The 13,362-nt window shown below is 37.1% G+C and overlaps 1 protein-coding gene across 3 annotated transcripts in view; it reads right to left on the bottom strand.

The window, feature by feature from the left end:
* MGAT5 (alpha-1,6-mannosylglycoprotein 6-beta-N-acetylglucosaminyltransferase) overlaps positions 1–13,362 on the bottom strand; it is a 139,532-nt gene that overhangs the window by 80,717 nt on the left and 45,453 nt on the right. For all 3 annotated transcript variants that reach the window (XM_052792317.1, XM_052792315.1, XM_052792318.1), the window contains 2 exons: positions 6,735–7,123; positions 2,571–2,738 (listed from right to left, as the gene is read on the bottom strand). In XM_052792317.1, the coding sequence (XP_052648277.1) occupies positions 2,571–2,738; positions 6,735–6,972 (406 nt within the window). In that variant the 5' untranslated portion in view covers positions 6,973–7,123. The remainder of the gene's footprint in view (positions 1–2,570; positions 2,739–6,734; positions 7,124–13,362) is intronic.

Below are 13,362 nucleotides of genomic sequence, written 5' to 3'. Positions count from 1 at the left end.
CAGAAAGAGTGAAATTACTAACAATAGCTAACATGAATTTGTCTAAAGTCAGCATTAAAATATTACAGCTGATAAAGAGAGAAACGGTAATCCTAACATGTTTGCTTTCTGTGATCACTTCATAGCATAACAGCTGAATAAACTATTATAAAGAAAACAATGGAAGTATCATGTGTACTTGTATACATACACATTTCAGCTCCAGTAAAATGACAATCTGTTGGGTAACAAAATGCCTGCTCTACAACAATTTTCAGATTATCTCAATTGCTGTAGCACAACAGGAAAGGACGCTGTTGAAATACTACAGACAAAACCAACACTGTAGCTGGTATTGTAATCACAATGTTTACTCACCTAGCTTATTTTCTGAACAATTCCTTCCTAACAGAGAAGAAATTTATATTATGATTTTACTGGAATCACATGGCTTCCAGAGTTTGCTACTATCGGGAAACTGCTATGAAGACAGAAGTAGAAACAAGTTCTTCATTTCCATTTGGCTGCCTCTGATCAGATGAATTTCCACTGCTTGCTTCAAATGGGTGAATAGTAGGCACTTTAACACAAGGATTATCTTCAAGCTCTATTGTACCCATTGGTACCATCCAGCCTGGAGATACCCAAACAGTAACATGATCCAAACGGGCACCAGAAAAATACTTTAATCAAACCTTAAGAAACTGTTTCCTAAAGGTTTTTCTGTTGTTGGTGTTTAATATAGTTGCTTCAGATATTCTAAACTTAGCGTACCAAGAGTCAAAGGTAAAAAACTGAAGCTCTAAGACAAATAGTGTTCTTTGCCACAGAGCAAGCCTCAGGCAGCAAAAAGCTATGTAAACACTGTGAACTGAAAACTCCTATGAAGCTCTTTAAACATTGCTCCTGAGTACTAAAATTGTGAATCTAGTAAACTCCAAGAACAACAAACAAAATTCAATTCACCCTAAAAACTGATGAGAGATGTTTCCTAGTCAGAGAAAAACAATGATCCTTTGCCTATAAATGTATAAGCAACAATATATGTATGCTTCTTCCAATTATCTGCAAATCTATTGAAATAACAGCATCAAGTCTCTCTCTTGTCCATCAACAAAAAGAAAATGCACAGGGATGTTTTTCATTTTATATATAGCCCAGAAACTATAACAATACTGTACTAGCTCACTTTCCATCGAAGTGCAAGATCTTCCAATGAAAATCTTGCATTGTATTGCCTCGTGGTAGCAACATGGCTCGCTATTAGTAGTTTCCAGGTGCTATTACTTGTTTCTAACCCGCCTTCAGGCTAACCAAGATGAGAGACACAGGAAAAAAAAAGGTACCACAAGGCAAGCAGTAGTAAACCACACATGCAAAGGGCTGTTGTAAATACCTATAAGCATATTTTTACTATGTGGCAAGAGAGACACAAAGGTCTATCTCACCAAGAGATAACATGCCTTTAACATCCTGGTACAGACAAATGCAGTTACAACAGAGCAGCTGACACAGCAACTCTGTTGGTATACTGTAATCAGGTAATCACTTGTACATCTGCTCTCCCAGACTTCCTTTCAGTAGTATTACCCTACCAAAGGCAGCATCTGCTTCTCTGCTTTGACAAATTTAAGAGGGTAACACCCTCTAAACAGAAGTATTTATTTTTACAGGAAACCCAAGCACAGGCAAGACTTAGGAGCACATCTATCAACCTATTTACCAAGTTGCCCTAACTCTTCTGCTCTGCTCCCTTTTTGGGACTGCAAATATCATTAGCAGGGCAAACTCACACCTTCCTATGGGTCAGGACAGCCAGTATGCATTTAGACTTGGGTGGCAGAGCAAAATGCAGGGCAATAGACGAGGCAGTATAAACAACAAGATTTGTTCAGTGTACCAACCACATTCACAGCTGGGAACACTAAGGGAATCGAGATGTGCAGGTGAAGAGGTCAACAAGGCATTCTACCACCACAGGATGACTCAAACGCTTTGAGAAGTTGAACGGGTAGTGAACAGTTCATTTGCTGAAGACAAAATTAATGACTTCAAATGACATTTTAGAACAGGTATTTATTTAAGCTGAAGGTACCAGGTAGGTCACCTCTGTGTGTCAAATCATAAGAGCTATTAAGCAGAGTAGGGGAGGACATTTTTAAATCATAACCAGTAACAAACATAATAAATGTTTTCTTTCAGTTAATAACGAAGAAAGTGCATGTGGTAGAAATGCAGAGCAGATTCATACCAACCCAAGTAATTAGGCTTAGAGAGAAAATGTCTGCCCAGTTTCATCATTCTAAAGTGCAACAATTTAAAGTATGAAACACCTACTATGAACAAGGGAGACTACCCCTTTGGCAGAGAATTTGATTTTCTTCAATGTGTTCAAGTTACCATAGAAGAAAGTCTTCCTTTGGGCTTGTAAAAGACCACTGGGCTTAAGATTGCCATTGATACAGGCTAGACTTTGAATTTTGTTTTCTAAGACATTCCAAATATCTAACACTGAAAAATCACGTTATGGCCAAGAGAAAAAAATACAGATTTAACAGCCCATAAATATTTTAAACAATTGCCATACCCACCTGCTACATTAAGCTTTTCAACTGCTCCTAAGCTGGGAGCAGGGGTGGTGGTATTGATGGTAGAGTTTGCTCCTGTTCCATTAAGTACAAGATTTTCCACCTTGGACTCTAGCTTCCCAATGCGCTGCAAGATATTATCCAACAAGACAGCAAGTGTCTTCTTCAAATCTACAAATGAAAATGAAAAGTTAAATTCCTTAATAATGCAATGCACACTGTCAGACAGAATAAAAAAAATAGATACAAGAACGTGACTGGAATATATATATAGACACTTTCTCAGTGCAAGTCTTTGTCATTAGCACTTCTATGCACTAATGTTCCCTACTCTGTTCAGCCTCAGATACAAGTTTCCCTCGATGTGGAACTTGTCTTCCTGTGTATTTTATAAAACACGCTGCAACTCATATACACATCCTGTATTCAAGGGGAAGTGTGCGCCTTTAGGAGTGCAAACACAGGAACAAAAAAAATGCATGCTTTGTAATAGCTCAAGTAATAAGAAGCTGCTTAAATAATAATGAATCTAAGCGTAAATCCCTATACAAGCACTATCAGAGGAACAGTCTGTTAGATGCTCAGTCACCTGGAAACAAAAATCCCCTTGCCAAAAGGGACAGCTTTGAGCCAGTACAAAAACCTTCTTCTGCATCTCCTCCAACACAATCAGGTTCTGCACTGGCAAAAAAAAAAGTTAGGTTGAACCTTCTGTCGTATACACAAAACACCATAAACCACCTGTTTCTTTTCTTCAGCCTGTTGGTGACTGCCTCTACCTATCTATTTGGTCTGACACAGCACTTTCTTCCCATGGAAAGCAACAAACAATAACAGGAGTTTGCATATCAAGTGATAACCCAGAAAGAGTTTTCTGATATTTTTTGTTTCCCTTTTCTTTTGTTCAGATTTCTTGAAGTAACACAGTTGGGCAAGCTAAAAGAACTGTGAGCAAGAGGGGAAAAATAGACCACTATCAGACTGAACTGTATGATTATAATGGCAACAAGCCAAAGAAGATGAAAGAAAGTATTGTTCTTTGTTCATTTACGCTTGTCTCAGGATTAAAGAATTTGGTATGACAAATTTACATTATTTTCCCATTTAATTATATAAAATAATTACACATGCATATGTATCATACATTTTCTGCTTTTCACAACTTTAGAATCAAATAACTTTTTGACCTGTAATAGAAAATTTCTCCATACATCTGAAGGGACTCCTCTGCCCCTACATCAGTTGTATTTTTGCCACACTTATTTTGTGCTCCCTTTATTTTTTTTTCCATGGCTAGCCCAATTCTTGTGCAAATGAGAGAGTAAATAAGAAAAGGCTATTACTTTTAGAGAGCTTATGATTTTTTTTTTTCCAAATAAAAAGAGAGTTATATTTATTCCATGGAGCCACGAAGTAGATCTTTTTCTTTATAACTGTGTGTTTTCATTTGTCCTTTAAAGATCAGAAGATGGAGTCTTAAGCACTAATAATCTGGACTATTTTAAAAGGGGTCCAGAAGTCACTTAATGGTATAGTATGCAGAAGAAAAGCAAAGAGTGAAGCAGGGATTTAACATGAACAAAACCATGGTACAGAAGGAGGAAAAATCTAGGAAAAAAAAAGTAGTAAAAAAAATTTCAGGAAACAATGAGGAAGAAACATAGCATACATAAAGGCATACACAGATGATAAAAAATTACAATGTTTAGCCATTTTTCTCTTTAATACTGATACCAAAACATTGATATGAGAGACTGCTTACCAGAACAAAAAAACCAATTGGAGGCTGATTTGAGAAGGGGAGGGCAGAAGCACAGATACGTAATAACTTCTGTAAAACAATTGTTTACTGCTATAAAAATTTAATACTCACTACGTATATTTGGACTACAACTTTTAAAAGCAAAGTGTTTGATCCACCTAGTGACAGGTGAATATATGGTAGAAAAAAAAAAGTGAGAAAGTGAACAAGATGTGCAATCACAATTAAGGAATGACTGAAAACCTTTTGGATGGGTAAAAGCAGCCAAATCAAGCAAACATAAAACTTATTCTTGAACATGGAAATTATGACTGTGTTTACTAATAGCAATCAGAAGATAAGATTAAAAGAAATAAAAAGGCTAAATAGCAAGGGTGTTAATTTTCATAGAATAGTGAACCAACTTCTGCTGATTATCATTAACATTAGTCATTAATGTGTTTATTCCTGAACAGCTAACCTGATCATTTCCTATCAACAAATCATTTGGTATGCCAAACAGGACAAACTAACTTACTTATTAAGTAATCATCTTACCCAGTTTCATAAAGTATTATTTAATATGGTGTTATTCACTCACCATAGCACCTTTCCCTCTAACATTTTAAATAAATACATTATCATTATTTTGCATCCTTCCAAACTCTTTAATTGAAAAGATCTGTCCAAATTTGTCTTTAAACTTAAAATTCTTCTTAGCTGTGGAACTTGAAATTTCTACACAAAACTTAGCTTTACCTTCACAGAAGCGTTACAAAACTATTTCACCCATTTTCAAATGCAGTTTAACTTCTCCTAAGGAACCTGACCACTGTTTGGCAGCAAGTCAACTTATTCCTCAGCGAGATTTGGAACAGGAAATGAACGCCACAGGCAACAAGCTGCAGGGGGAACTTAGCTTCGGGATATCCTGTACCCCCAGACCTAGCTAGGGAACATATTAATGCAATTACCCTTCAATTTCTGAAGACATATTGTTTGGGGATTTTTGTTGGTTTTTCTTCTTCTTCAATTCACCTACCATCAAGCACCCTTACAAGATAATGGCACACTTATGAAGGCTATATAGCAGATAGGGTTTTGTTTTAAGCCTACACACACATTTCTCTAGGGATCTCTACTTGCTTGGAGGTCTTCAATCTAAATACTGATCTAGTACCACTCCATTTAGTTTGTGTTGCTTTGTAAGATTACAATACCAGTTTAGTTCAACATGCAGTCACAAATCAGTAGAAGTTACAGAAGAAGGACGGCTTGTTATTCAAGCAACAAAGCAATAGTTACCTATGTTTGCGATGATAAACTCAGGCTTACAGGCAAGCACTTTCACACAAACTCAAAAATTCTTTTTTTAGAGGAAAAAGGTGGTAACAGAAACAAGACCTGGAGAGAACCTCCCAGCAGGATATTTTTATTACATGCACCAGAAAGTAAAGAGTATTAAGAGAAAACTAGAGAAAAAGGTATAGCTAATATCTGTTGCATCCTAGTCTTTATTCTTTGTCTAAACCTACAAAACCCATCTATCCAATTTCTTCAGAGCTGAATATTCAGGCAACTATAAAAGGAAACATATTTCAATGATTAATTAGCCATTAACTTTCCAGATAGCCTGAAAGTGCATAGGTAAGTAGGAAAGAGTGAGTTTAAAAAAATGCTAAACAAGTAAGTTGGATGATGTGGAACTTACCAGATTGAAAAGGGGCCACACCTATCCTGAAATTGGATTATATTTTTATTTTCCTAATATTTTCTGGTAATATGCTACATTCTTTTCTGCATGCTGTGTCTCACGCGTGCACACAAACTTACCTCTCATGTTGTACAAACTAGAAGTGAGTAAGCATTAAAATTTACTGCCGAACAAAGCACTGAAGCTCACAGAAAGAGTTCTCTACTCTGAGGCAAATATGATATATTTAAGCTTAATTTAAGCTTATGCCAGATAAATAAACTGAAATGTTACATAAATTGACTGAACAAAGACGTGAAATGGGAAAGAAGAAGAAACAAACATAGCAGGTCTCCACTTTATCAATAAGGCAAGTTGTTCTTCCACAAGGAATTTCATAGATCATTGACATGCAAACTGAAAAGCCTCGCAAGTTTCTCAAAAACAGCAGAAAAGTTTTTTTTAAATGAAGTTCTAACAAATAACCTGAGGCACACTAGATATAGCTACTAGACTTATGTAGTAAAAATTAGCAGACAACTTCTTCTCCAAGTGACCGGAAATGTAAAATTTGTCCTATTTCATACTTACAAGTAAAGACTGTTTTCTCCATTTGTGCAGAAAATACACAGTGCAAAGTATTGTCAATTGAGCAGCACTATGAAGTAAAATGTTTGCACGACTTAGAAAAAAACTTAATCAGATTATCATGTAATCTAGAGCACACACTTACCATATGCTGTCACTGTTCCGACATAAGGCCCATCAACCACATTTTTATTTTCTTCAGCTAATGCTTTGATGTATCTTTTGCTGAGATCCAAAATTTGCTCACGCAGGACTGAACTGCTTTCATGTTGTGTTTGCTGCTGAATAGTAAAATGCAGAAGCATCATTCCCCAAATGAACCCAAAAGTCACCAGAAAAAAGCCAAGTTTCTGAGAGGACAGCTTCCATGGAGAGAATGCCATGATTCCCAACAGCTTCACTGAGTTACTACAAAGGTTCCTAAAGTATGAAGCCAAACAGCAAGTTCATGGTCCAGGTATATAAATATCACAGAGCAGGACTCAGTCTTATTCCAACTCCTTAGTCAACGTATATCCGTATTTCAGTTCCATCCTGTTGCAAGAGGAAAGAAAAGAAGCATAGTTACTACAACATATTAGAAGTTTTTACTAGCTATACTAGGTCTTCACTCTAACTGGTACTAAACAGGAGTAGACAATATGCTTTCTTTGTAAATTTGTATGTATCAACATTGCACTGTACTAGCCAGAGCACAAAGAAGCTGAGAAAAGCACTGGAAACAGAACAAAGAGGGAGTGATGCGCCTGAGCAGGTGTAGAACACCTCTCAGTATCTGGATCAAATTCAATGCTTGAAGCAGTTTCCAAGCTGAATTTCAAGGTAAGGCTGCTTTTACATTTTATTTGTGTGTGTGTGTGTGTGTGTGTGTGTGTGTGTACACAAAACTTTGTGATGTTGCCAGTGCAGCAATTTAAGACAATTCTCAACATAATTCAGTTCTCAGAAAACAAGTAATTTTAGCTGGCAGTGACACTGCTCGGAGTTCCTGGCAAGAGCTACGGCATATGGCTAGATAGGTGATCAGGAAATCAGACTCCCTCAGGGGTAAAGAGGAAAAAAGAAATCTACATTATTTAAGCCAATACACTCTCCTGGCTTACACTGCAAGCAGTCAGAAGGCTGGAATAATCTCCTCTTGCTCCTGTGTGGCCTCTGCCATGCATAGTTACTCGTTATTCATAAAACATAGTCCAATGAGTTTGCTCTTTGCAACTAAATTCAAAACACATACTTCTGAATGCTACAACATGTCTTTTGTATATAAAATTAATATTCTTGGAGCTTTTCACACACTAGGGAAAAAGAATTGTAATAACGGCCTTCAAGACACAGTAGGACCGTCTTTTCATGGTAAAATCAAAGATAAAACCTGGCATAAACAATCCAAAGGCAGGAAAAGCTCTGTTATGAGGGCTAGAGGGAGGGTCCTTAGCATAAAACCCAGAGAGAAGAAAGGTAATTAAAAGGTAATTAAGTGTAACCTATCATGTTAAAACACAGATTTGGTAAAATGTTATCCTTTTAACTTCATAATGCTCCCAGACAGGATTAGAGAACATAATGTTCCCTTCCATTCTGCACTTGCACAGATAATGCAGATGTTACTCTGTTTTAATAGGATAATTACACAGATGCCTGCTAGCAGTGCTCCCTGTTTGTTAAAATTCCCTTTAGATCTTCTGCTTTCAGTTGAACCAGCAGTTCTACAGAGCGACAGAAATACCTTTGGACCACTTATCTTCCAACATGACTTGTGTGTGCATTTAGCATTATTGATCATTATCGATTGTAGAAGTGAATGTGCATTACATAGTAAACTAAAAGCAGACAAGGCAGCAACTGCACCATGTATTTACGAAGAACAATTTGTAGCCATTTTTTGCTTGAGGAGGAATGGTGTAGAAGAATGAATTGCAAGTACAGTGAAAAAGATTATAAAGCCCTCAAGTTGACTTCTTCCACACTTAAAATATCTCAATAAAGAAAATGAATGGTCTCAGCAGAGAAAATGAAGGACTCTGTTTAATGCTGCTCTCCATAAACTTGTTACTTTTCCAAGAAATGGCAGAGGGAAGTTTCACTTCTTTGAGTTTATTTAACAACAGCCTTGGGACACTCTTGGGCTGACTAAAAAGTAAAGTAGTATTATTTCATTAAAAACTGAATGTTTAACTGTTCTCTTACAATATCTGGTGTGATAACATATAGAAAATTCCATACTTTAAAACAACATCACAACTTTAAAAAGAAATCTGAAATATTCAAGATTAACTCCCTCAGTGACTTAATTTCAAGTAAGAATTGACAGCGTCCTCTACAGCGATAAGGTCTGTTGTTATAACAGTCTGTATTTCTTCCCCAAGTATCAGTTGCTTGTGAAGTGGAAAACACTGAACAAGAAAGTAAACCTATCACCACCATGTTTTAACAGACAAGTGTAAAGATTTTTTGTGACTAACTGTTTAGGAAAAAAACCTGCAGAACATAATTAACATTAAAAACAGCAATAAAAAAATGCAAGTATTTCACAGTCGTCTTTTTAAAGTTCTAGAACAGAAACAATGATGATTACAAAAAACTGTGTATGTCTAACCTATAAGAATGATCTACTTAAATACAGCTGTCAACTTTTCTATTCTGTTCATCAACAGAAAAAAAAGCCCTAAATCCACTCAAAAACTCTAAGGTAGACATGAAATATTAAAGTTCTGCCATAAGAAAGGATTAAAATTCATTGATAGATGGAAGAACGGCCCCCACTATTTCAAGTGCTAAAAGCAAAAAAAAAAAACCCAAACCAAAAAGTCCAAACACTACAAACCAGCCCTATTTTTACTGCCATTTAAGCAATCCCAGTGGATAGCAACTTGATGAATGCCCAACAACGTGTACTTAATTAACTTTACCGCACTGCTGCTGGCCATGGAGGTTTGTAAAGCACACAGGAGAAGAATCTCTGTCCTTCCCACCACTTCTATGGCTGGATGCACACCTGCACCAACTTCGGTATATGTTTAATTCTAGATTTGACAGATGTCAAGGACCGCAACACAACATTCCATGGTTAATGATTACCACACACCTATAATGTCTCACTATTTGGTATCTAAGTGGACAGTGATCAGAAGATATCAAGGGGTTATGTGGAATGCATAAAGACAGGAGCACAGAAAAGACTCTGTGGTATTTCTGTCTTGACAAGAAATTAATAACTGAAGTGAGCAATGGTTGAAGCAATAAACACACATTCATCTCCTGTAATCACTCATGGACTTTGATAGTGCCTGCTGACTAGTTATCTCTCTGCACTCCCAAACTTAAGGTGGTAGAATATTCCCCTTATTCTCCCCCTTGCCTTATAAATGTTCTCAAAGCAGCTGATCCTGTTAACCATTAAGGCCTTTTCCTAGTCTAGTCTCCAAAATGCACAATGGGAGGCATATCTAAAGAGGATATGGAAACACATATTTGTATGTGCCTCTAAAGAATGACAGGCTTTTTTTTTTTTTTAAGCTTTGGAAAGAGGTGGTCTCACTCTAAGACAACTCTTGAAATAATTCTAGCACCCCTCTGGAAACTAGATATGTCATAGTTGTGAAGTTGTGAAACCGTTAGGAAGATAATTTCTCCTGATTTACTGAGAGTAGCTAATGTACCAAAACTAAACGCCAAGTGTGAAAAACAGGGTGAAAGTGAAAAGATACACAAGGCAAGAAAACCTTTAACAAAGAACAGCTTTGTTGTGTTCTTCCTTAAATTCAACTCCAACCAAAATTTCACCACAACTGAACCAACACACTGATGTTTTGTTTTGTTTTTTAAACAGATCAGTTACACCCTTTGTGATGAACATACCATAATTAAAAACAGAACTGCCACTACCCTTAATAAAAATGATTAGCATATTTCTTTGGAAAAGGGCTAACCTTACACCCATTTACATAGGCATAAGAATTTTGATAGTCTTAGTACTTTTAGTATTTCAAACAGCTTCATTAAACCCACATTTTTTTCTGTTCTATATTTAATAAAATCCTGCTCAATAGCTGGTCAGTTTACTAGTTACAGAGGATAACATTACCATGCCTATGTCATCACAACAAAAAATGCCTCATGCTATTTAGAATTGTATCAGGAAAATATCCCAATGCTAGAGTGATCCGTACATCAGGGATGCAAACCACACATTTCTCAGCATTTTAAGCCTTTACTTTTTTTTATTAAATGCTTAAAATAGAGTAGAAACAGTTAAACTTCATGTGAACAGATTTTGGTGACACATATCCATGTATTCCTCTTCACTTTTTAAAAAGCAGAACTAATATTCTACAAGAGATTAAGCGAAGTCTCTTTGTAAGTATGTACATACACAAAGCTTGATGCTCTCTGTCCAATCTGTACCTATTTAAGAAATAGTACTTACTCAGGGTAAACTTCGAACAGCACTATCCTCAGGATAGTAGTCAGGATTCAACTGGTCATCAGTTGAATGCACTGCTCACCACTAGCTCCACAGTTACAAAATGTTAACTATCTGTAGCCACAGCAGATGCTGTTGCACCCATAAAAGTAGCAGCAGATTAAGTAATATTTAATTATTAGCTTGTTACAAACTCAAACATAAGCAAACTTACACAGCATGACTAGTAAACAACGTATATGCATTTTTGTACCAAATGGCTCAGTAAAAATAGTATTGTCACTGCTAGAAACAGGCCTCAGGCCTTATGCCAACTGTGTTCCTATGCCAAATGTGCAAGGCCCAAATTCTGGCCTCTTATTCTTGTGAAATTATTAGGAAAACTTGTTGTGTGAGCTAGAGCTGGGTATCAGGTGCCTCTTGTTACGGTATACAGCTTAGATATAAGCACAAAGGCCTAGAAAATATGGGCATGGGTTGAAAGCAGAGGCCCCAGACCTGTAAGCAACTGTCACACTCGAATATCTCACCATCAAGGACCATAGCTATCAGTGCTAAATACATGGCACCAGCTCTGTGGTACTGTGTGCTCACAATTAATTTATAATGAGATTGTTGCAGACTAATTGCTTTGAATATGCAGTGGTAATGACTAGGAATGAGTAAGAACTAGCCATTAGCAATGTGTACTGTTAATGAATATCAATCTAGTGAAGTTTTGTTATAAAGTTTAAAGCTGGTTTAAAACTGTTTTATCAGCCTTCTAAACTTTCAGTCACAGCAATCTCTCATTCTCTTCTTACATATATCCATACACAAACAACGTATATTCAGTTGCAACATCTTGCCACCATACCTGACCCTGCACAATTTGTTATTGTATCACAACCACTTCAAAGAGGTGCTATTAAAAAGCCCACACATCAGGATCCTAATGGAAATACTGATGTATTTTCCAGATTGTTTTCTGAAGAAGGCACACTGCACTTTGGTTTGCAACTGTTTGATTCTGTAGAACAACTTGTTACAGACCAACTGAGGACAAACATCAAGATGTGAATTTCCTCTATTCTTATGAAGGGTGTGTTAACCTAAAAGCTAATGATAATTCAAGCGTCAGTCCAGTGGGCTGCCAACACACCAGAGCTACAGCCAGAAAACACAGTGGTGAGTGAAAACACCTGCCACATCCCAGCACTTCTCTGCTAAGGGATGCCAGGAGTCATGCTTCATGCAGAAGCTGATGTAATGCACCTTAAAAGGCATAGGCAATCCCCTAAAACCTCCTTTCTAGGAGTAATGAGTCCAAACTGGGACTGCTAGGTTTTAATAGTTTAAACCAGACATGCTTCAACTAGAATTCCAGGCTGATGTTAACCACTGTCTCCTACTGCAGCTGCATTGCCTAAACAGATGTGCACTATACCCCAACTGAATGCAAATTAATGGATTTCCTGGTACTACAGTTCTTTATTCCTGTGGGAATATCTCAGCAGATGTCCCACCCCAGTTAGCCAATCTGTGTTCTGAAATAGCGCAATCAGTGCTGAAGACACTCCGCCCCCCTTTTACTTCTTGCAAGATGTTGGCTTTCTTCAGTCCTTTTGAAGGCTGAATCTACCTTTCCTTCTTTCAAAATACAGCATTAACAACAGGATAAGCTATGGCTTACTACTTAATACAGTCAAGTGAAATCAAAGAACAGTCATATGCTGTGTTGGTAGACGATAAGAAAGGATAAACTAGATCAGAGAACTAAAAAGAACCCTGATTTCTGATAAGAATACTTGCATTTCAACACAATGCATGCTCATACCATGTCAAGTATCTTTGTACCATGTACATTTTGACTCCAGTACTGACAGGGCAATTAAATAACCAATAAACTTAGGAAATACGTTCTACTAACATAAAACCATCCACACATCTAAACAAAACTCAGGGCCCTCACTTGCTACACTGCGAGTTCATAAGCAGTTTAGCTGCTGTTTAGTCACTGACCATGTCAAATGCGTAAAGCTGGAGACAGACAGTAGGACAGTCAAAGGCTGACTCCACGCCTGCTTAGGGTGAGAAGGGCTGTACCCTGCCCTCCTAGCCTGACTGGGTCACAGCAACAAAGGAAGAAAACCACAGCCTCGCAACCCTCTGAGAGCTTACATTAGCTGCTAATTTTATCTTCCAAGAGATAAATTCATCAATATAACAGTTTACGAGGTTTCAGAAGAAACTAAAGATCACACATTAACCCCAAACACCAACCTGGTGGTTACTCTGAAGAGAGGGAAAATACGATCAGATCAGAGTTAGTTTATAACTAAGTCTGGAAGAGTCCACTGCTTTCAACAAC

This window comes from Harpia harpyja, chromosome 7 (genome assembly GCF_026419915.1).
Source record: "Harpia harpyja isolate bHarHar1 chromosome 7, bHarHar1 primary haplotype, whole genome shotgun sequence".
Classification (NCBI taxonomy): Eukaryota; Metazoa; Chordata; class Aves; order Accipitriformes; family Accipitridae; genus Harpia; species Harpia harpyja.
Note: the sequence above shows the minus strand (reverse complement) of the source record. Positions and strands in the feature narration are given on the sequence as shown.